At 34.0% G+C, this 25,749-nt stretch overlaps 1 protein-coding gene across 8 annotated transcripts in view; it reads right to left on the reverse strand.

The window, feature by feature from the left end:
* The window catches only part of AHI1 (Abelson helper integration site 1), a 233,237-nt gene that overhangs the window by 101,401 nt on the left and 106,087 nt on the right, over positions 1–25,749 (reverse strand). For 6 of the 8 annotated variants that reach the window (XR_008380181.1, XR_008380180.1, XM_053591642.1 and 3 more), the window contains 3 exons: positions 23,137–23,333; positions 14,025–14,051; positions 2,711–2,831 (listed from right to left, as the gene is read on the reverse strand). Coding sequence is in view for 6 of the 8 variants with exons in the window: in XM_053591642.1 (XP_053447617.1) it covers positions 2,711–2,831; positions 14,025–14,051; positions 23,137–23,333 (345 nt within the window). In the remaining 2 variants the exon portion in view is untranslated. The remainder of the gene's footprint in view (positions 1–2,710; positions 2,832–14,024; positions 14,052–23,136; positions 23,334–25,749) is intronic. The other 2 variants (XM_053591643.1, XM_053591644.1) reach the window with 2 other exon arrangements.

A 25,749-nucleotide genomic window follows, 5' to 3' on the forward strand; every position in this document is an offset into this window, starting at 1 on the left:
AAAGAATGGCTTCATAAGGGAAAAGAACAGATTAATTTGGCCATTTTGCAATGGACTGTGTATTTTGTTTTTATAATTTTTCTATTCAGTGACATCTTAATTTTGTTTTTTTAAGGAAGGATATACCTTAAAATGAAGTCAGACATATTAGTAACCGAAACAAAATCAAGTGGAACAGTGTTAACCTGTATCACAGGGCTCACTGGATAGTATACACATGGATTAAAACGACATGATATAAATATCCTACTGTGGCCTATGTGGTCATGGGAAACTGAAGGAAATGGAGCCGGTCCCATGTCTAACTGTGAAGTTTGCGAGACTTGCCTCTATCATATCTGGATTTCTCTTTACTCTTATCTGTTTCAAAGGCCTTCCTATCTACCTTGTTCCTTCTCTTTGCAAGAAATGAAATAATTTTACATCTATTATCAATTCTTTGTTAGCTGACAGATATAAGACACCACTTAAATGAATTTTAAGAAATATATTAACTCAACCATACATTTACCTTTTAAGCCTTTAATCCTGAAATGTGGAATAAAAGTTTCATTCCCAGAAGAATTTTAGACCTCAGCGAATAGGTGGTAGAAATGGAATGGTGGAGAGAAGTTCCCTCCTTCCTAGTCATTAAAATGACAAGATCTGAAGACAAACCAAATATCTATTTAGGATGTGCAAAGAATAAAGGGGCAGCACAGTGTGTACCCTTCATAGGAATAATGCTATTGCTCCAATACTATTGTTCCAACTTCCGGTAGGTATCTGGAAAACTAAAAATTAAAAATTTCTAAGGGCTGAGGTAATTGTTAATTATTATAGTGATCTGAAATTAGAATTCAAAAAAATTTTAAAGTTAGCTTACACATAGTCATCATGTTTACAATATAAATCTGTTATATTTAAATGTGTTAAATAGCACCTTATGCCTATGAGGTGTTTTCACATATGCTATGTCATTTGAACTTCAACAACATATAATGTAAACATCATTTCTAGTTTTCAAGTGAAGAATCTAAGGTATGCAGATAATATAGACAATAAAAGTCATAAGCAGAACTTAACACAGAGTTGTGGATTTCAATCACCAAGGTGTGGAGACAATCCAAGTGCCTATCAATGCATGAATGGGTTAATAAACTGTGATATATGCACACTATGGGATACTATTCAGCCATAAAAAGATGAAGACTTCGTATCTTTTGTATTTACTTAGAAGGATTTGGAGAACGTCCTCTTAAGTAAAAGTATCATCAGAATGGAAAAATAAACATCCCATGTACTCCATACTAAATTGAAACTGGTAAACTAGTAACTACAGACTCATGAGAGAAAAACTCAGTTAAATTCAGGAAGACAGATGGGGAGATCAGGCTTGGTAAGTTCCCACCTAACAGGTACAATGTATGTGTATATGGCACACTTCTTGGGTGAAGGACACAACCACATTCTGGACTTTACCTTACAAACACAAGCAGTGTAACCTAATTATACATACCCTCATATCAATCTGATATTTTTAAAAAAGTTGTGAATCCAACTATTTTCCTACTATAATATGTAACCTATGCACCAATATTAAAGCAACTTGTCTATGTCAATTCTAAATAATACTTTCAAGTAAAAAAGTGATATTGTCTCCAAATTTCTTTCTTTCTTTTTTTAAATTTTGAGACAGTCTCTAACTCTGTTGTCCCGGGGAGAGTGCAATACTAACTTTATAGCTCACTGCAACCTCAAACCCCTGAGCTCAAGTGATCTTCCTGCCTCAGCCTCCCAAGTGGCACTACAGGCATGTGCCACCACACCTGGCTAAATTTTCTTTCCTTTTTAATTTTTTTTTCCATTTTTAGTAGAATTGGGGTCTCACTCTTGCTCAGTCTTGTCTTGAACTCCTAAACTCAAACGATCCTCCCGCCTCAGATTGCACCCGATCCCTCATCCCCAAATTTCTAAGTAAACTTTTTTGGGCTCATATTATTTCTTCTTATAATCTTTGTCAAAGGTAACTGTTTTGTTATTTTCACCTTTCTAAAAGAATTCGAATAGAAAAAATACTGTCAAAGACACAACTAATGAACAGAAAAAGTCATCTTTCAATACCAAAAATAAACATTTCTCACTTAGATGTTTTTTCTTTGATATCCTTTGAAAACCTAATCAGATTCATTTGAAGTACTACCTAAAAATTAGCAATTGTATGGTTCATTTCAACTCAGTGATTCATGTAGATTTTTTAAACTAGCTTTGCATATTTTATTAATTTGCCAACTTTAAAGCAATGTGATATGATTGCAGGTGGTATTCTGTTTCTGCCAAAATGTCTTTTACCTTGGTTTTCCTTGAAATGACTTATAAAATGGGATTATCCATAGACAATGGGTCCTTTATCCAACACAAAAATTGAATCACATTTACTGTCACACAGGATAAGACTCACATGTTTTGCTACTTCTAGATTATTATTATTTGCTTAACAGAATACAAAGTTAGGGTATCTATTGTTAAAGTTACTAAATCCAAATTTACTTTTGAAATAACTTTGGTGATTTTAAGGAAAAAAGACATACTAGAATAGAATTCATCAAGTGTGAAAACTGACCATTACAATGCTATGAGCTTTATTTCTCAAGAAAAATAAGTGGTAATTATTAAACAAAAATAGCATCTGAACATTTAAAAGAATAGTCAAAGTAAGAAAGGGGCTCACCTGTTTCAGTGAAATCAAGCTGATGCAAAAGTCCTTGAGTGGTCAGCATGTTTGACTGTTTTAACTTAGACTGTTGTGAGGAGGCTGGTGATGGTGAAGTAAACGAGAGATTTTTGTTGACCTGTAATAGGAAAAGCAAATCAGAAACTGCAGCGTAATTTCCTGGGTTACTGATGCAAAAACTAGAAGAGAAGTATCTGTTTACTATTTAAACAAAGATATTTGATAGGTCAAAAAAACAGTAATGATTTATAGGGTTAGTTTGTCAAGTTTACAAAAGAGAATAGTTTTCATCAAGGAAGGAAAACAATGGTAGTGAAAACATAACTATATGAAAATAAATCAGCCTTACTAAAAGTTCATCGTTGCATTAACATAATAACTTAAAACAAAGCAGTCTTAAGTTACATAAAGAAATTTAAAAAATAAAAATGAGGTTTTCAAATAAGGTTTCAAATAAGGAAGCTTTCAAATAAGGAAGGCTGAAGGTGTTTCACATTCATATTTCTCTAACATTTTAGTAAAATAGCAAGTACTTCCTTTCTTCCTTTTCAGAGACTTCAGAGAAAACACCTGTACTACTCATGTTTAAGAGATAACACAGCTGTAACCTAACTTGCCATGTGAAATAGTTTCCATTGTACCAAATACCTTATTCTTAACACACTGTTTAAAAATAGCATTCAAATAATAATCAAACAAAATTTCTATAAATAAATATGATGTTCTAAAACACACAAAGCCTATTATGATTGTCTGAGGACAATGGTCTCATCGAAATAAAATGCATAATAATTGCATCATTTTAACTACAACAAGTAAAGAAGAGTTTACTAAAAAGGTTTGAAATATTGGGCGGTGCCTGTGGCTCAAGGAGTAGGGTACTGGCCCCATATACTGGAGGTAGTGGGTTCAAACCCAGCCCTGATATCTTTGAGCTTCACTTTCTATCTTTAAATGGAGATAATGAAAATAATATCTATGCTTTAATGAAAATGTTTCAGGAAAGCACAATAAGATGCTTTATGAAGTTGGTAACCATAAAGCACCAAATAGCATATTTTAAAAAATAGATTATTTAGAATATATTGGCAAGGACAAACCATAAAGTACGATACAAATAAAGTGTCACATAAATATGAGTTATTATTAACATCACAAGAAGTAAGGGTAACTATTATAGGTATATTTAGTGTAGCATTATGATGTAGTAAATTTTTTAGAGTTCTATGCCTTTAAATGGAATTACTAAAAAGACATATTACTTAATAGTTTAATTTACTTCTTTTCAGAATTATTTCTTAGTTCTACTGCTGAGTTCTTAAAAATTTTTACCTTACATGTTAAATAATGCATTTTAAAATCTGGTGGAAACAAACAAGTGTATGCTGAGAATGTGAGATAGCACACATACACGCCTACAGACAATATGCCTTTTATCCTCTTCAGAAATTTGTGCTAAACAAAAAATACCAGGCAAGCTAAAACAGACATGTAAAAGTCTCTGCTTGAATAGAAAAATTGTTACTATTTTTCTAAAAATAAAATGTTACTTAAAAAACCTAGGATCTACTATTATATGTTCTTCCTAAGCATTTTATATATATGGTGTCACCATAAAGTTTGTGTGCAAGTTAAATACACAAACTTCATGGCCACCCTGTATTTCTATTCTTTTTTGACACATTTCTTAGTGACTATTCAAATGTCCAGAAAGTGATGAGTAACAACATAATAGTCCAGATAGCTCAATGTCTAAGCTTGGAATAACCGTGAATTATTATTAGTAGTAATTTGTTTTGAAATTAGAACACAAAGACTTTTCGGAGCTAGCTTATACATATTTACCATTTCACGTAGAGAAAGAAAAAATAATAATAACCATTAAATAGAGTGAAGCAATATCTATTTTTGAAATATATGCTGTGGAAAAGAATTGCTTAATAATTTTACAACAACAGAAAGGTTGGCTAAGATAGTCTACCCTATGTCAATCTACCCTCTTTTTACAACACAGTTTTCTGCTTGCTTCATGCAAAAACCACAGTCTGCCAAAGTCAGTTTAATACCTCCATATTGGAGAAAACTAAAATTAGCATAAAAATTTAATTCATAATAAAGAGAAAAAGTCACCTAGAACTTTTGTCAAGTTCATCACAAAACTCTAAATATTTATTCTGTTAGGATATAAGCAGCCTTTATGCAAAATATGCAAATATGAATTACCTAAAGTGGATTAAATTTTGTGTTCAAAAACTCATATCTCAAACATAGACCTCAATGCACAAAACTAAACGAGCTGATGATTAATTTCTCTTTCAGTGATTAGTTAAAATTTAAAGCCTTTGGGTGAGCTATAACACTCATTTCCACGTAAACTTATAAGCCTAATAATTTTAGCTTATTTCAAATTGTATGCTACATTCACCTGAAGTAGAATTGTTTATGAAGTCTCAAGCTGTGAAGACATTTCAAATTAATTTAAATTATAACCAAAAGGATGTTAGTGCATTTCATATAGTTAAAACTTCAAAAATTTGCCTCTCCCCCAAGACAGTTGTCATTTTTCCCAGTAAATCTGAACAATAATGCAGACAACATTTTAATTTGAAGACAATTCTGGGGGCATTAAAAAAAAAAAAAGAAACTAACAATACCCAGGAAAATGTTCTGTTGCAAATCATGTTTGTGTTGTAAAAATTAAAATCCCAGTGTTAAAGAACAAGTTAAACAGAAAACATGAGCCAAAGTGTGATATATCTGATGTCAGATATATTTTACATTCTCATAATATAAATTCTAATAATAGTTAGAACATGAGGACCTAGAGGTCATATTTCAACTGGGGTTTAAAAATGTGTAGCCTAAGGTATCCTAAACCCCAGTTGAAATATGACTTCTAGGTCCTCATGTTTTCTTTACAAGCTAGGGAAAAGAAGTGAAAGCTTTGGAAGAAATATTCTGTCAAAGCAAAATTTTTACAGTGGTAAAATGTTGGAGAATCTACCTCCAAACCAGGTCATTACTACATTAACTAAAACCAGAATTCAACTCTGAATCAATCACTATTAAGTTTTATTTTGTTATATTTAACCGAGATTTTTTTTAGCTTCTGACAGGTACGAAAGACTGGTGGTTCAAAGGTTATTGATAAGATTCCTCGATGTGAAGTTCAAAATTCAGATCTATTCCTGGCTCAAACCTATCATCCCGCAATATACATTAGGGTGAGGCAATTTACCTCAAGGCATCTTGGTTTTCTCCAAAGCTTTACCTCTAACCTCTTAGAATACTATACAGACTTTCTTCACAGAGAAAATTTGATCTCGAACCACTGCATTCATTCATCAAAGAATCTACTTCTTGCCTGTATCCTCATCTCTTTTTTTCTAGTGTCAGAGGAAGAAGTACACCTTGTTATTGGGAAAATCAGAAAAACATACCCCAAAATGAATGCCTCAGAAGTAGCCACAGAAGCCAAGTTTTTCTCTGCCCTCCTGCTGTCCTCTCAGTTTCATTCTTCCCCAAAGCTAGCCACAGAAACACAGAATCCCTCTTCCCAGAGCCAGTTATAAAACCTAAAAATGTTACTCCAACCCCCATTCTCCACTCCTCTATTCTCTACCTATCTGTGTAAAAACTGGCTATGAAGAAATTATCTGACTTACCTTGTTCAAATGTATTTTGTAAGACCCCCATTCCAGAGAAGGTCCTGTTCCATACTCAGAAGGAAGAAATACGTGCTTAGAGAGGCCAAGAAAACCCACACAACAGACCCTCCTGGGTTTCTCCACTCAATTTGACATTATTAATAGAAGATACCCTTTCTGTCCAATCATATTTCTACATGGCTGTTGATGAACCTCAGCACAAAAGCAATCTCCCCTATCTGTGGGGGATTTTCATTCTTAAGGCTCCTGTGTCATATAAAACTATATAAAATAAATGTGTATGCCTTTTCTCCTATTAATTTGCCCCTTGTCGGTGATTTTCAGCAAAGCTTCAGAGGGCAAAAGGAAAGTTTTCCCTCAACCCAGACATGGTTCAAGATTCATCCCTCTATCAGTGCTTTTGGGAGTATCTTTAAAGTTCTTCTAAAGTCTACTTTAAAATTTTCTATTAGATGTTTTCCCACACACTAGAATGATAGAAACTTGTACTTTAGAAAAAAAATAAACAACAAACAAAAACTCTCCCTCTGATTCCATTATTTCCTTAAATGTCATTAAAAAACAGCACACAACTGCTTATCCACATAGCTCAACTTTTCACTCTTCAACCAGCTACAGTAAAACTTGTCTCTACCATAAAACTAAATCTGGAGTTACAGTCTCCCTGGACTTCAAATGATCAAATTCTGCAGATTCACTTGCTGAATGCCTCCAAATTGTCAATCACTCTCCTCTCTTCGGTTCTGGGGTCCTCTCTTGGTTTTCCTACTCACGTCACATGGTTACACTGGACAGGAAGATTTGTTTTCATTAATTCTGTTGTCTTCTAATCCTGCTGTTTCCTAAATCTCAAACCTGTCTCTTGATCAGTAAGTTCAGAACTAAACTAACCTTTCCCTCACCATTTACTTTCTCAGGGGAAGCTATCTCTTCCACTTACTTGCCCAGTCCAGAAAGCTGGGACTCAAACTAGACTGCTCACTCTGCTGCACACAGATCGCTGAAGCTTATACTACTTCCACGGTCAAGCCAGTCAGTCTTCCATATACTGTTGAAATAATAAAACTTAATTTGCTATTACCCAGTTTTGAAATGCCATGAATAAATGTATTTTAAAAACATTTTTACAAACCTTTCCAAATAACTAAAAATGACTATTCTACTCAAATTTCAATTTTCTTCTTCATTATAAAAATATAATTTTTAAAAAATAAATAGGAGATTAAAAAATTATCTTCTCTGGATTCTCTATTTTTTAAAACCCTTAACAAATGTTTTCAATGAATAATATGTTCCCAAGAGAGGTTAGACTGTAATATAGATTACTACTTTACCTTTATAGTATTCTTCTACTAAATATTATTCAATAAACTTCAGTCTGGCTCCATATATACACATATATGTATATACATGTGTATACACATATGTGTATATATGTATGGTGATATTAATATTTCAAAAATTAAAAGAAGTCCCCTGTCTTTAAGAAACTTAGAGAAGAGGGTGGAGAGACAGATATATAAAGATTAGGAGTGGAAGCAATACCATGTACTATTTAAAATTTAAAAAGGGGTGGAAAGAGAGAGATGCCTCTCTGAGGTAATTCATAAGCTAATTCTAGAAAAATAAAGTCAAAATTAATTATAATTTATATATTATAATTTAATGTAAAATGACCCAATTATATAATATGCCAGGTATGAATAAATATGTTTAGAAACATGACGAAAACAGATTAATTCCATTTGTGAGGGATCACACAAAGCTTAGTGGAAACAGATCCTAGGCAATGCCATTTCTAATATGCTTCAGCCCGACCCTAAACAAAGAGAAGAGCAAGGAAATTTGTAAATTATAACTTCATATGCAGACATTCTAGGGCTACTGTAAATCAGAACAATTCAAGACTCCAATACCAATTACTTATCTGGGAAGCAATCAGACGAGAACTCTTTCATCTTCCTATCATAAAATCTACCTGAGCATCTACCCACAGTTTCTACCTATTTGCCTAGTAAAGGGATGAAAAAGTCAGTCCCTCCGTTAGAAATCAGGATTACATCACCTCTTACTTTTTTTTTTTTTTTGAGTCACAGGCGCTGCCCACCTCTCACTTTTTTAAGGACTTGATTCCAGCACATCACCAGTGAATTACTTCCATCAGTAAATACATATACTACACCTAATGTTCTCCTCCAGCTCCTGGCCTTGTTTCTCTGCTCACCAGTAATGGTATAATTCCTTAAAAGAATTGTCTATTCTTGTAGTCTTGACTTTACGGGATCCCATTCCACCTTAACTCCATTTCAATTGTGTTTCTGTCTTCACCACTTATTGAAATAACTTTCTTCAATGTAACCAAACTCATCATCTTGCCAAATACAGTGGCTAACTCTGCTCACATCTTATTCATTTTCTCAGGAGTGTGTGACAGTTTATCATACCTCTTTCTTGAAATACTCTTCTCTAGGCTTCACTGACTTGCCTTCTCCTGGACGATAGCCTCAGGTATTTAGCTACTCTCTACCTAGGTGATCTCATCCAATTTGACAGCTTAAAAAAAAAAAAAAAAGACTTTAGCCCTGACTACTCCCCTGAGTGTAAGACTTAAATCCAATGGTCTACTTCATAGCTACCCTCATATCCGAACTCTGCTTCTAAAACTTGCTCCTTTACTCTAGCATTCCTTATCTCATTAAAAAGCATCTCTGACACAATTATAAGAGGGAATTTACCTAAGAAATGCAATCAGTGTAATCTAATTCTTTGTACCCTTGATGAATCCTAAACAAAAAAAAAAATAATAAAAACTCTAGAATCTGTATAACTGCTAAAACCCAAAACACAGAAGTTATTCCTAATTCCTCTTTCATTTCACTTCCACCACATTTAATATATTACCAAGTCCTTATGAATCTATTTTCAAAATATATCCCAAATTTGTCCACTGTCTGCATCTTCATTATTACCATCCTGGTCCAGGCCGTCCATCTCTTCTTCCCGGACTACTAGAACAATATGCTAACTGCTCTCTCATTCCCATAAAGTCTGCTTTCATATTCTCCCCCACTTTACACCTCCCAAGGCTTATTTGTCTAATTAAAGCAACATCTTAGTTCCTTACTAGGCTTACAAGGCCTTTCCAAAGGCCCTTAGTGATCTATTCCTGAACTCCTCTCCTGGCTCTCCAGCCTTGTCATGAAACATTGTTTCCTCTTGCTTGCTCACAATGCTACTGAAATAAAGTGGTCTCTTTGAGCATGACATTTTATTCTTAGATTAGGACTTTTGAGGGACACAACTAGCTCCTTGACAAGTGTTAAGATACGCCTTCCACAACCATCCCCTTGAAAGCAGCCTCCCCTTTCAGTCATTCTTTGTCCCATGGGCCCATTTTACTTTCTTTATATCACTTATTATCTGAAATTACTTTATTTCAGATAATAAGTGATATAAAAATTATATCAAATAATTTATAAATTATATAAGTGATTATATTATTATTATATATTATTTATAAGTGATATAAAAATTATATCAAATAATTTATAACAAATTTATAACAAAAATTATAACAAATAATTTAAAAATTATTTGTTTTCTATAGTAAGATGTTCTTATTCACTGTTATATTCCCAAGTACCTAGAACAATACTTGGTAGGCTTTCAACAAATATTTCTTTAAAGAATGTTCATGGGAAAACCAAATGAGCCAACAATATAAACATACAGTTGGAATTTAGAAAAGAAAAACCTTATTTAATAGGCACCTGGTGAATTTATTATACTAAATATAATAGATGGAAACTGCATAAATATACTCTATTGGTAAGATTAAGGACTCTTGACAAGGGTGTCAGAACCACTCAATGGATAAAAAAATAGTTTTTTCAATAAGTGGTGCTGAGACAATTGGATAGCCATATGCAATGCAGGTAGAATGAAACTGGACTTGTAAGATTATACCATATATCAAAATTAACGCAAAATAATTAAAGACTTAAGTGTAAGAGCTAAAATTATAAAAATATTAGGGACAAAATATAAGAATAAATCTTTATGACCTAGAGTTAGCTAGTTGGTTTTATATATACAACACAAAAAGCACAACAATAAAAGAAAAAGCAGATAAACTAAACTTCATAAAAATGAAAACCTTTTTGTTTCAAAGTACATCAAGAAAGTGAAAAGATAATCCACAAATAGGGTACAATATTTGCAGTCATCTGTCATCAATCTATTTCATCAAACACTTATATCCAGAATACAAGAACTCTTAAAAGTAAATAATAAAAAAACAAAAATACTTTAACTTAAAAAAATGGGCAAAAGATTTGAACAGACAGTACTCCCCAACCCCCAAAAAACTACAAATGGCATATCAAAAATGTTCCATATCATTACTCATAAGAAAAATGCAAATTAAAGTCACAAAGATAAATCGACCTTTTCACCGCTAGCATGGCTATAATAAAAAAGAGAATACACAAAATACAAGTATTAGAGACAATGAGAAGAAAGCAGAAGACCCTACATTCCTGGTAGATTTGAAAATGGTACAGCTACTTTGGAAAAGATTTTGGCAGTTTCTCAAAATGTTAAACATAGATTTACCATATGATCCAACAATTCTGCTCCTAGATACACACCCCAGAGAAATGAGAATGTATATCTATTCCAAAACTTATAAACGCAATATTCATAGCAGTATTATTTTAAATAACTAAAAAAGTAAAAACAATCTGAATATTCCTAAGTAGATAAACAGATAATAATATGTAACATCCATACAATGAAATTATTTGGCAATAATAAGGAGTACAATTACCCCTTCCCTTCCCTTCTTTTTTTTTTGACAAGAGTCTCAGGGCTGGAATGTCATGGGCTTGGCCTACCTCACAATGACCTCAAACTCCTGGGGCACAACCAATTCTCTTGACTCAATCTCCTGAGTAGCTGGGACTACAGGTGCCTGCTATAATGCTGAGCAATTTTTTTCTACGCTTGGTAGAGACAGGGTCTCAGCTCAGGCTGGTCTTGAATTCCTGAGCTCAAGAGATCTGACCACTTTGGCCACCAACAGTGCTAGTATTATAGGCATGAGCCACTGTGCCCTCTGTCTAATTGACTCTTGAACAGTGTGGGTTTGACAGCACTGGTCCACTTACAGGTAGATGATATTCAGGGACAGTTACATCAACTCTACCTGCCTCTGCTGCCTTCCCTTCCATCTCCTCCACTTCTTCTGGTACCCTAAGACAATTAAGACCAACCCCTTCTCTTTCTCTTCCTCCTCAGTCTACTTGACATGAAGACAAAGGTAAAGACCTTTACGACAACCTACTTCCACTTAATGAAGGAAATATACTTTTGCTTCCTAATGATTTTCCTAATGTTTTCTTTTCTCTAGCTTAACTTATTGTAAGGATACAGTACATTATACAAACAACATATAAAATATGTTAACTGTTTATCAGTTATCATATGTTATCATGCTTTCAGTCAAGAGTAGACTATTAGTAGTTAAGTTAAGTTCTGGGGGAGTCAAAGGTTATACACAAATTTTCTTTTTTTCTTTTTTTTTTTTTTTGTGGTTCTTTTTTCTATTTTTGGCCGGGGCTGGGTTTGAACCCGCCACCTCCGGCATATGGGACCGGCGCCCTACTCCTTGAGCCACAGGCGCCACCCAATTATACACAAATTTTCAACTGCACAATGGAGGTTGGCACCTCTAAAACCTACATTGTTGATGGGTCAACTGAACTAATACATTGTTACAAATGGGAGATTTTCATAACATTATTTTTAGTGAAAGAAGCCAGTTACAACTGATCACATATTATATAATTCCATTTATATGAAATGTCTAGAACAGGCAAATCTATAGAGACAGAAAGTATATTAGTAGTTCCCAGGAGTTTGGGATATGTGCCAGGATTTGGCATATTTATGTGCAAGAATTGAGAATGACTGCTAAGAGATAAAGGGTTTCATTTGGGGTGATGAAAGAATTCTAAAATCAGATGGTAGAGATGGTTGCAAAATTCTGTGAATACGGTAAAAACCAATAGAATTGTATATTTCACAAGGGTGAATGTTACGGTATGTGAATTATAGCTCAATAAGACTGTTATAAAAAAGAATAACTGAAGACACTAGTCAGGTTAATCTTTCCAGAGCACGATTAATTTTAAAATATATAATCATTTTTTTCAATGAACATTAATTTTCCCTTTGTTAAATACCAGAGATATAAAGATCAATGACAAGATCCTTCACTCTTGGTGAGTTTCCAGATAAGTAAGCCACTCTATAAAGCCTCGCAAAATGTGTGCAGGACACTTCACTATTCTGACATTCAGACAGCATTCTAAAAGAAAGGTAGGCAGTATATTTGTTAAAGATAAACAGCTTTGAATTTGTAGTTAATTTTTTGCCTACTATTTTATATACTATGCATACTTAAGAAGGTTTGGTAATCTTGGAGCTACCATCAATACACCAATCATTACGATCAGGAACAAGTTTCCTGAACATCTGCAGCCTCAGTCGGAATATAGCTTGTTCTCTTTTCCCCCCTTGTCTTCCTTCCTCTTGTCTATATTCCATATCCTGTTGACTTGTGATAATTAGGTAAAAAAGTGATTGGTTTTGACTGATAATGGACAGCTCAGTGATGGGGTAAACCCAGTATTTTCTGACTTTTTTCATTTGAAAAATGTCCCATAAGGAAAGAGACAATAGCATACTGCATCCCAAGTGCCTGCCACATGGTAGCAGAGGTGTCTACCAATTTAAAAAAGAATTTCCACTGCATTGACATTACTTTGTGATGTATAATTATATTTGATAAATGAATGGATGTCTAATTATTCAACAGACTTTTTGGATAGGCAGAAGAAAAGAAGAGGGAAGGATGAACACATGGTGACATTACAACTCTTTATCTTCTCAACAACTGAGTTACACATTGTACGTAAATAACCTGAATGGTAAAAGCCAATAGCTGCTATCATAAGCAAGCAGGATATGATTTAATTGAAATTATTTAATACAAGATCATTTTAATATTACCATTTTTAGACTAACTTTGGGACCTTGGGCAAATCACTTACCTTTGATAAACTTCAGTCTCCTTTCTAAAATTGGAATAACAATAATATCTAATATGTCCCTCAAGATTGTTATGTAGTACAGTTAAATGAGAAAAGAAACATGAAAGACTTTTCTAAATGATGAAAAGCATTATCAGCACAATATATCATTTATGTGTAGCTTGCATCGTTTCAAGGCTTATACAACATACAGGGCATATACCCACTGGAACTGTATTGGTTTGTGTCTCTTCAACATTAATAATCAAATATGATTTTTCTCAAAGAATAAAATGACCTGGTTCCTTACTGAAAGTATATCTCACTCATTTAGTATTCTTAAATCTTTAAAAACATGAAGCTACTTGCTAAATGCTCACCCTTAATGAATTCTCAGGTTAAATTCAAGCTCTAACAAAGAAAGTTTTCATCAGATTAACTTCTGTAAAGGTTCTAAACTATGAATGGTGCATTCCAGTTCTTTGGTATATCATAATGAAAACTATAGCTTTAAAGTTATGTGTCTTCCTGGTAATAAAAACTACTTACTTTTGCAGTACATGATCGTATCACCTCCTAAAAGAAATACAGTATAATAAAGACATTAATAATTTCATTTATATAAACTGTTGGCTGCTTTCAAAACATTCAGATGTTAAATTATAATGGCCCATATCAGTATTTGGATGAGTTTTTTTAATCTATTACTCTACAATTATTACTCTGTATTTTTCCAGTGAGCTAGAAGGAGGATAAATTAAAGAAAGAGACTTAATGACAAGTTCATGATAAATCTAACTTGCCAAAAGTCACTGACAGACTCCTGAGAACTCACATGTATCTACCTTAAACAAAACCTGTCCCCTCAATAATCTTAGTGTAAATACCAAAATTTGTACTAGCACATTAACAGGTCTTTTAGACACAAGCTGAGTTAACTGCATTATATAATTATCTCTTTAAATAATGCCCCCAAATATAATTCCTATAATAATCTTATTCCTATAATACATAATTATTTCTATTTGATAAAATCTAATAGTAAATACTATTTACTGAATGATAAAGAATATGACTAGTATTGAAGGAGCTATAAATAGGAGAAAAAGGAACTGCTTGCAATTCAAGGGACAAGGCCAAGAAAAGATTGTTTTTGAAAGTGAAACTAGAAAAACTCATAGTATAATGGACAATGTGAAAATGGGCTGCTAAGGAGATATTAAAAGTATTCAAGTCCAATTAGGATTATCAGAATATATTGTCAGCCTAGTACACCACTAGACAAATAGGATGATAATCAACATGGATTTTAGAAAGAGGAGAACTGAAAAAGAGAAACATAAATTTCTAAGGGACAGACACAGCTTCTAAAAGATACTGGTAATTCAATCACTAAAGACAGTGAAATGGTGAACACTGGAAATCCAACTACCTGGAGTGTAGCCCAGCTCCAACGTTTACTACCTCTGTGATCTTGGGTATGTCGCTTAATCTCTGTAAGCCTCAAGTTCTTCTTCTGGAAAATGGGGATAATACTAGTACTTACCCCTACAGGATGGTTTGAGGATTAAACACATAAAATGTAAAGCACTTAGCACAGTGCCAGGAATACATTGTGTTAATTATTACTAACAATTAAACAGATGTTATCAGTAACCAATAAAAGGTGAAATCTGGCTGGGCACAGTGTGGCTCATGCATGTAATCATAGTACTTTAGGAGGCCGAGACAGGTGGATTGCCTGAACTCAGGAGTTCCAGACCAGCCGGACCAAGACTACCTCCCCCACCACTACCCTGTGTCTAAAAAAAAAAAATAGCCAGGTGTTGTGGCAGGTGCCTATAGTACCAGCTACTCGGGAGGCTGAGGAAAGAGAATAGCTTGAACCCAAGAGGTTGAGGTTGCTGTGAGCTATTATGCAACCCCAGGGCGACTGAGTGAGATGCTGGTCTTAAAAAAATAATAATAATTGTAGCAGCCCATATATCCTATGGCTAGGAGGAGTGAGAGTTACAAGTAACACCAGTAGCTCAATAATGGAACACCTTGGTGAAAAGGGCATGGGGAGGGATTTAGCTCTTGTAACAGGTATGAGAGAGCTTGCAAGACGAGAGCTTTAGTGAATTGGCAGTTTCTACACCTGTGGTATTGACAGGCACAAGATCAGCCTTATATTGGGCTGGAGGAGAAGGCAGTCCGGAGCGTGCGCATTCTGTCACGGACCCGCTTACTCTGACTCTGTCTCCTCTCCTGCTTGCAGAACGCCAGCAGGTTATCTTTCTGCTGAAGATTACCAAGCTCTGCTAAAGACTGTCAAGATCTATTCTAAGACTGCTTTACCCTCAGAGACTATCTCTCTCTCTCTCTCTTCTGCTAAAGTAGATAGCCCTCAGGCACATAAGAGCAATTGTTCCTGAGCAAGGTAGCACAGCGGTCCAGTCCAGAACCTAGATAATAAGCCAGGCCGGAACCTAGATAAGCAGCCCAAGATCTGGCCAGTCCCAGGCCCTGACAAGCGGTGGCAGTGGTGGGCTGTGACAAATAATAAAAAAATAAAAGGTGAACTCTCCTGTAGGGTAAAGAAAATGAATCAACCTTTTTCAAAAGTGGCATGAAATGTTTTTCAAATCCATCAAATCCCTACTGCTATGGATCTGCCTAACAATCAACTCTGTGATCATTAGCCTTGATTTCAGGTTAAATTTTAGAAAGGGAAAGTTGTCTTGAGTATTCAGGCAGCTGGAAAAGTCTATCTTTCATTATAAGGTGTTTTTTACTGGAATCTGGTTTATAAATCAATTGACTGATAGGACTGACAACTTTTAATGGGTATTTCAGATTCTGAGCATTTCTGGGTGCATTGACAAAGATTAGTTTTCTGGATGTCAAAACTTGGAATGAGTTGCAAAAATGCTCTCAAGATATTGTCCATCAGTGAGGTCTTATCTATTTGCAGAATGCTTTTTACATATTGTTATAGCAGCAACATGCAGTCAAGTCTGCTAACTATTAAGCAATTAAATGATTTATATTATGACTAAATGGTGATGCTCTCAAGGATACAGAATTATCTGTTTTTGCATCCTTTACTCAGTCTACATCTACTGAATACCTAATGAACTGAATTTATTATGCAATTCACTCATACACACAAAAAATCGCACCCTAAATTTGTACGATAATTTGTTAGAAAAATATTCCTGAGGCCAGGCCTGTAATGCTGGCACTCTGGGAGGCTGAAGCAGGAGAACAGCTTGAGGTCAAGAGTTCAAGATAAGCCCTAGCAACAGAGAGACCTAGTCTCTATAAAAAATAGAAAAATTGGCCTAGCATTATGGCATGTGCCTTAGTCCAAACTACTTGGGAGGCTGAGGCAGGAGGATTGCTTGAGCCCAAGACTTTGAGGTTTCAGTGAGCTATGACAATGCCACTGCAATTTAGCTGGGAAGGACAGAGCAAGACTGTCTCAAAAAAAAAAAAAAATCCTATTGTAGTAACAAAACATCAAATAAAGGAATTTGGGATGTTCTGAAATACAATGACAAGAAACTAGAAAAAAGGAATAGTAAGAAAAGGTAGGAATCCAGTCAACCTAAATGTTTGTCAAATATAAAAAGGATGGAGCTGCCACAAGGAAATGACATTTTGTTTTTATTCCCATACGTACTGTATTTGTTCTGAAAGAAAATATATTTAGCAAAATTCACATCAAAGGAAAAATAATGGCTTTGTTTAAAACCACAGCAAATAGACAAACCTTTCATTTTCAAAGGCAGCCTTTATCTACTTCAATCCTAAAGCAGGCATATTTGCAAATAATTTTTAAAAATAAAGATTTGGTAAAAACTAAAAGTAATGATTAAAAATTTAATAAAATTATAAATTTATTTCTCCCTTGTCTTTGATTTTATTACCTAAAAATATTTTACTGATTTTATTTTTCCTTTGTATCTACTTTTGGTTCTTCCTTTCTTTCATTTATTTGAGGTTGATAGGTATATAAAATGAAATTAAAGAAAAAGCACAAAACTTAGCTGATTCCTGGATGTTAATTCTGGATGTTAAATTTTACACTGTAAAGTTTAACAGATTATAAGAAACTCATTTTTATAGATCAATGAATTATTCTTATATCTGTAGATGAAGTTATTTTGTCATGTAAGATTTTAGACAAAGAGTACTTTTTTCCCAGTAAAAAAGTTTTTCTCTCCATCTTTAAAACTCAATGTATCTATTCTAATTTTCTTTTAAAATCTGAAACATCAAAAATTTTTGATTACATTAAAATGTTAAAGAACTATAACACTGAAATTATTATCTATAATAAATGTATTAATTTATAGTTCTATATTCTAAAATTTAAATGAGAATGAGAAATATAAAAAATTTAGTCTGTATGCCAACATATATTCTGAGGTTAGGCTAAATGTAAACCCTAAGACTGAGTGTAAGCTGCATTGAAGTCCCTAACTTTCTAAAGAAAGAGAAGGAGAGAGGAAGAGAGCATGGACAGAACTAAAGCTGTCTCAGTACAGTTCCTTTTATGTTTAAAACTGGCTAAGGTTTCTATCAAGGGAGGAAGGAAAGGATAATATCTGTTAAGTGTCGGGCACTATGCCAAAAGTGAGAATACCTCAATGAATAAGGAAGGCTGCTCTGTCCCTGTCTTCAAGGAACTCAAGGTTAATTCTATTAACATGAATAATACAATCAAAGAGGATGTATTTAAGGATGCTTAGGCTTCCTTACACATTTTACCACTTATCTTTGTGAAAGATTTTCTAACAATTTTCACAAGAGAATGCCACATTAAAAAAACATGCTTCTCCCCTTCATTTATCTATTTTTCCATTTTATGGGCAACACCTGAATTGCGTGACACTTAATTTCTTAGTAGTGAAATAGAACTTTTATTTCTTCATTTATTTATTATTTTTGAGAAAGAGTCTCACTTTATCATCCTCAGTAGAGTGTCGTGGTGTCATAACTCACAGTAATATGTGATAAAGCCTCAAACTCTTAGGCTGAAGCAATCTTCCAGCGTCAGCCTCCTGAAGAGAGAGGACTACAGGTACCAGTCACGATGCCCGGCTATTTTTAGAGACTGGGTCTTGCTTTTGCTCAGGCTAGTCTCAAATTCCTGAGCTCATGTAATCAGGATTATAGGCCTGATCCACCTTGCCTGACAGAGACAGAACTTTTAAAATATGTTTATGAAATATTTGTATTGATTCCTTTTGGAGTACAGTACAGCTTATCTCTTTTACCTATTTCTTTGTTGAAGATTCACTATTTTTCTATGTTGTTTAAATTTTTTTATAGGCTAAGAAGGCTGTTCTTTAATACAATTTATGTAAACATTTTCCCAATTGGTGTTTGTTGCATATATATATGTGTGTGTGTGTGTATACATATACTATTACATACGTTTTTTAAACAAAGAAATTTAAAATTCTATGCTGATAAGTCTATCAGTTTGGGGGAAGGATTACCTATTGCTTTCAAGGTTAACAAGTATTTTATCCATTTGAGAAATATTTTCCAACATTATTTCCCTGGTTTTTAAAAAGAATTTTATGTCATATTTAACTCCTTGGTAAATGAGAATTTGATTTGGGTTTGTGACATAAAATGTAGATGGAAATTGAATGTATTTTTCAGTTAATTCATAGTTAATTAAGTTTTCCCAACACCGTACAAAGAAAAATTCTTCCCTTTCCCCCTGATTTATCTTTCCATCCTCATGAACTTCACATGAATATCACACTATTTGTATTATTTCAGTTCTATACCATGTTTCAAGATGTGGTAAAACAAGAACTGGCTTTATTATCACTTCGGTTTTTGGGAAGAGGTTCTAAGATAGCTTAATTCCTATGTAGATAATCATTTTTTCTACCTGGATATCTCTGGATTTTTTTTCAGTCTTTGAAAATCAATTTCACTAGGATATTTCTAAGATATTGCTGTCTTTTCATTGATTGGCCTGGTAATAGATACTTTTGTTTTACAGATTTGGAACTTCAGCACAGGAAAGCCTTTTGTATTTTATCTTTATTATCTCTTTTTACACATTCTGGTCTCTTCTTTAACGATGCTGATCAACCACATGCACTATCCATCTCTTACACTCATCTCTTCTCTTATTATCAACAATAATAACTAACATTTATCAGTGGTATGATGTATCAGACACCCTGTAAAGAGATTTACATTTAGAATCTCACAGAATTTAAATAATCCTATAAGGTAAGAAATATTGGAATCTCATTTTATAGATGAGGAAAACTACATTTAACTTATCCAGAGTCACAAAGTTGGATATCTTGGATCTTACATCTATGCATAAGCAGTCGCACCTTTCAGCTATACAGTAGAACCTCTCTGTAAGTTGACCACCCATGAGACTGCAACAAAATGGAGGTGGTCAACATTAGAAACTAGGTCTACTGTACTGATATGTACATGTGGTGCATGACTGGTCTTTGAAAATTAGGTCAACTTAAGGAGGTGGTCAGTGTAGGGAGATGATCAATTATGGAAGTTATACTGTAGTTTTCATTTGTTTTTTCTGCATTTCTTAACAGTGCTTTTGAAATTAGTTCTGTAATTTGATATTTTATCAAGATATAAAATATCTCTTGATATTTTAAAGCATCAACTTTACCCTTTCCCACATCTGTAATGTGTAATTAGCTGAAGTTAACTTTTTGAATTTCTTTATTTTTTTTTAATCTTAGATGTCTTTTTTTTTGAGACAAGAGTCTCACTCAGTTGTCCTGGGTAGGGTGCCCTGGCATCATAGCAACCTCACACTTCTGGGTTCAAGAGATACTCTTGCCCTAGCCTCCTGAGTAGCTGGGACTACAGGCATCCGCCACAACAGCCAGCTAGTTTTTCTATTTTTAGTACGGACAGGGTCTCACTTTGCTCAGGCTGGTCTCCCAGCTCCTGAGCTCAGGCAATCTACTTGCCTTGGCCTCCCAGAGTGTTAGGAATACAGGTTTAAGACAGGTGCAGATGTCTTATTTTAATCAAAATCTCAAACTACTTTCTTCTACCTCTTCATTAATAGAAACCCTATTTTCTTCTATTTATTGAAAACACAATCTTAAACCATTCTGTTTCGCCTAGCAAATAGCTTTAAATACCCTTTGCCTTTACTTACTTTCTTTTTATAATGTACATACTTTTTTTAACGCCTCTCTTGTCTTAAATGAGATTTTTCAATCACCTTGAATACCAACAAATTTTACCTTTTTGAGTTTAGGCTGTTCAGTGGGGTTGTGTGCAGCTCTTGAGCCTGTGTCTGGTGGATTGAGGTATTCCTATTATATGGCTCTGAAGTGCAGTCTTCTGTAGCTCTGTCTAGGTTTATTTTTCTCTTTAATTTTGGAGACAAAGTTTTATTCTATCACCCAGGCTAGAGTGCTATAGCATTATCATAACTCACTGCAACCTCCAACTCCAGAACTTAAGTAATCCTTCTGCCTTAGCCACCTTAGTAGTTGGGACTATAGGCATGTGCAACCAAGCCCATCTAATTTTTTCTATTTTTATTAGAGATGAGGGTCTCACTTTGCTCAGGCTGGTCTCAAACTCCTGAGCTTAGGGAATCTACCTGCCTTGGCCTCCCAGAGTACTAGGATTACAGGCATGAACCACCAGGCTGGCCCTATGTCAGTGTTTTTGGCTATGAGGAGACTGTCTTCTTCTATTTCTGGTTCTTCTATTTCTTTAATAATTTCTTGTTCTCTTTCACACATGTAAAATTCTACCATGGTATTTTGCACTAGAGAGGGTAAGTAGTTGTACAATGAAAAAACAATAAGGTCCTGTTGCTTTATATGTAGTTAGAAACATTTCAAGAGAGAATATACATATATTATTTCAACTTGTAAAACCCATAAAACTTTGTATCTGTCTTTTGAACAGAAACAGTTCCCTGGTCTACAAAACAAGGATAATAAGTCACTGCCATGTCTGTCTCACATAACTGCTACATTAAAGGAGGCAATGTGAACATTATACAGGTGGAAGGTATTAAAAAAAAGACTCTGTCTTACATTATAGTTATTTGAATATTTGTCACTACCTACCAGACTTGATGCAAGGGAGGTCAAGGGCTAAATATTTTTGTGTCCCTTGGAGTATCTTAGATGTAGTAGAAAATTAATAAACATTCAGGGTAACTAAGTTTTCTTTGTTCAAACGGTTGGAACCCAACTTGCAAGGCCAATCTATACCTGGTCAACACTTGCTACAAAAGAATTATACAAGTGTGCAGGGCTGGATTTTTTTTTGCTATATGCAGAGGTCATCAGCAGGTAATCAGTACACAGATATATGGTAGCAGGCAAAACAATGCCAATAGGAGAACAGGAAACCAAGAAGTAAGGTCAACAATTAGAAAAATAAGTTAATGAGAAAGCTATGGACAGAAAATTTGAAGGGGGAGATGGATCTCCCTGAAATGAAGATAGCAAAAGAATGGCCAGAGAAAAAGTAAAAAATGGTTTTTAGGTAAAGGTGAGTTTAATAATTCAGTTTTTCGCTGCTCGGGAGGCTGAGGCAAGACAATCGCGTAAGCCCAAGAGTTAGAGGTTGCTGTGAGCCGTGTGATGCCACGGCACTCTACCTGAGGGCGGTACAGTGAGACTCTGTCTCTACCAAAAAAAAAAAAAAAATTCAGTTTTTCCTTAGATCACTCACCAGTATTAGTTATTTAGGGAAAATTAACTATGAAGAAGGGAAAATATAAATAAGATGACAATATTACAACTGCCCTCAGGGAGCTTACAGTTTAGATGAAGGTATGAAACATATATTTATTAAGTTCTTACTAAGTGCTGGGGACTGTGAACTAGGCCAGTTGTTCTCAGAGTGTAGGCTCTCTCCAACCAGGAGCACCACCAGCATCTGTGAACTTGTAGAAATGTAAAATCACAATACCAACCCATACCTACAGAATCACAAACATGGGGGTGCAGCCTGGCGATCTGTGCTTTCATAAGTCTGCCAGGTGATTCTGATGCACACTGAAGTTTAAGAATCACTGAAGGAAATGAAGTTTTAGATAAGATGTTACAGGATTTTGAATGCCTGGGTAGAAATTACTTCTTTGAATATTACCTGTCCTTATAAGAAGCAGTCCTGTTGCTTGGCTCTGAGAATTCATAAGGTTAAAGTCTAAATTTGCTAAATACATGTCTCAGGGATCCTAGTGGGAAGGGCTGAGAAAACTGGAGTTTCTCTTCATTTCCTAGGAGATGAAGAGATATCCATGTAGTAAGTCCTAGCTGTGGTCTTTTGGGTCAGGGCCCTTCCTGGCCTATTATTTACAGAGATACTATGTCAGGATAGCATGATGGATTACACTAAATCCAGTCTATTGCAATTAATGATTTCAGAACAAGTACTTGAAAGGAACTATAAGAAAGCCTACTTTTAAGTAATTAACTTATTTCATTAAATTAATATTTATTGGAATGACAATATAAAATAGAAATGATTCTAAAATTTCAACTGTGGGTGGCACCTGTGGCTCAAAGGAGTAGGGCGCTGGCCCATATACCAGAGGTGGCGGGTTCAAACCCAGCCCCGGCCAAAAACTGCAAAAAAAAAAAAAAATTTCAACTGCATAGGATATAATTAAACATACTGTGACAGTTTCCAATCTCTGTTTCACTAGGTGCATCTTTGTTGAAGAATTTTCAGTGTGGATGAATTCATCAATCTGAAAAGAGCCTTGATGGGGCAGCTTAGGACAGGTGCATAAGGCATCTTGACTTTGGTGTATTCCAGGTAATGGAAATGTTCCATTGTAGCATTTGAACATTTCAGCCTCTTGCTGGGCTACTGAAAAAAGGAATCCATAATTAGTTAAAATCATTACAGTAAAAGTTTAATCAAATTATTGAGTCATGAAATCATAGCATTCAATAAATAATCAGAAACTGCATAACACATTTTAAATACTGGGCAATTATAAGACAATGTGATTAGCAAAATGGAAAATTATTAGATACTATAAAATCATAAGGATATATAATGGTTTCATAGATAATTTCATGTCAGACAACATTCTAATTGGGCCTCGAAGGCCAGGCAAATTGGGATAGGAGCCTTATTTTAAATATATATATATATTTCTATATATAATATAGAAAACATAATATAAAAAAATTAAAGGCACAATATAACAGAATTAAGGGAACTGCTAAAATAATAAAAATAATGATAAAAATAATTACTCTCAAGCCCAACTCCCTAAAAAAACTGTTTCCATATTTATATGCCCTTTTTAATCTTTATACATATGTGTATGTGTTATGTAAGGTATCATAATGGAAATATTTAACATTTCTTAATTTAAATGCATTTTTCATATTTCTACAATGATATAATTATCATATAATTGTTAAATGTCTTACAGTATCTTATCTAATAAAGTGCATAATCTTTTTTAACACACTCTCGTATTAATACAGTTGGCCCTCCATATCCATGAGTTCTCGCATCTGTGAATTCAACCAACCATAGATGAAAAGTATTTGGAAAAAAACAATTAAAAATAATACAAATTAAAAATACATTATGACTACTTACATAGCGTCTATATCATTTTAGGTATTATAAGAAATCTAAAAAAGACATAAGTATACAGGAGAATGTGCATAAGTTATTTACAAATAATATGACATTCTATATAAGAGACTTGAGCATTTATGGATTTTGGTATTCCCAGAACATGGATACCAAGAGACAACTATATTTACAATATTTTTGGTTTTCCCTTATTATAGAGCATGCATGAATAAGTTTGATAATGAATATGACAATGATGAATAAGATAGCACTTGTATTGCAGTTTATGATTTTTACAATGCTTTCACATACATTACATTATTTCAACATTTAAAATAAATGAAATAAATAAATTTAATTTTTTAAGTGCTAGTCTGTACATATAAAGGAGAAGAAAGACATTTAAAAATGTATTTCCTTAATTATATAATCTCAAAATGAAAGTTTTTCCAAATATAACATGAAAGGAAAATCTCAAAATGGGATTTGTAACATGGAATCAATGTACGAGCCTTCAGAAGTGCTATAGATTACTGAAGTTATATACAGAAATATGAGTGTATATATAAGAATGTTTCTGGGAAGTAGACCCATAACTTTATCAGATTGTTCATCAAAGGATTATATAAGTCAGATAAGGTTAAGTTACCAACATTCTTATAAACTAATGAACAAATTTTGATACATGAACATTTATAGGGTTATTGTTAAAATAAAAAAGCCTGCCACAATAAAAATTAATATAAACGACAGGTAATAGGGTCCTTCCATCTCTGAGCAAAATGGAATAAAAGGGACTAGATATACCTTCCCACTTGAAACTACCAAAAACTGGACCAAATGTATAAAAGAAAGCCATCTTTTTTTGCAAATATGATTGTCTATGCCAAGCTATACTAGAGTAAAGCAAGTGAAATATGCAGGGAAAAAAATTTAAGAAGATACTCTCAGGTCCTGGCCTCACATTTATGTATAAAATCTAAATGAAATTTTTTTAAAAAAAGGCACTAGAATCAATTTTACCAAGGTTGCAGAATATGAGATTAACATACAAAAATCATCTCTATGTCTCAATATAAGTAATAAAGAATCAGAAATTGAAATTAAAAACATAAATACCATTTACTCTAGCATAATAATATGTACACTTTGGTAAAAAATCTGATAAAAGATATGAAAGACTTATACACTGAAAACAGAAAGCATTTCTGAAATAAACTAAAGAAACACCTGAGAAAGATACTATGTTCATGGATTAGAATACTCAATATTAGTAAAATGCCAATTCTCTATATTTAGGGCAATCCTACTTAAATGATCTATGGTTCAATGCAATCTCACTCAAAATTCCAGCAGGTTATTTTTGGAGAAATTGTCAAATAAATTCTAAAATTATTTACACGGGTGTTTACCTAGAATAGCCAAAACAATTTTGAAAAAGAACAAAGATAATGCCGGGGACGGTGGCTCATGCCTGTAATTCTAGCACTCTGGGAGGCCGAGATGGGTGGATTGCCTGAGTTCACAGGTTCGAGACCAGCCTGAGCCACAGCAAGACCTCATCTCTAAAAATAGGCAGGCGTTATAGCTACTTGGGAGGTTGAGTCAGGAGAATTGCTTGAGCCCAAGAATTTGAGGTTGCTGTGAGCTATAATGCCACAGCACTCTACCCAGGGCACCAAAGTGA

This window comes from Nycticebus coucang, chromosome 5 (genome assembly GCF_027406575.1).
Source record: "Nycticebus coucang isolate mNycCou1 chromosome 5, mNycCou1.pri, whole genome shotgun sequence".
NCBI lineage: Eukaryota > Metazoa > Chordata > Mammalia > Primates > Lorisidae > Nycticebus > Nycticebus coucang.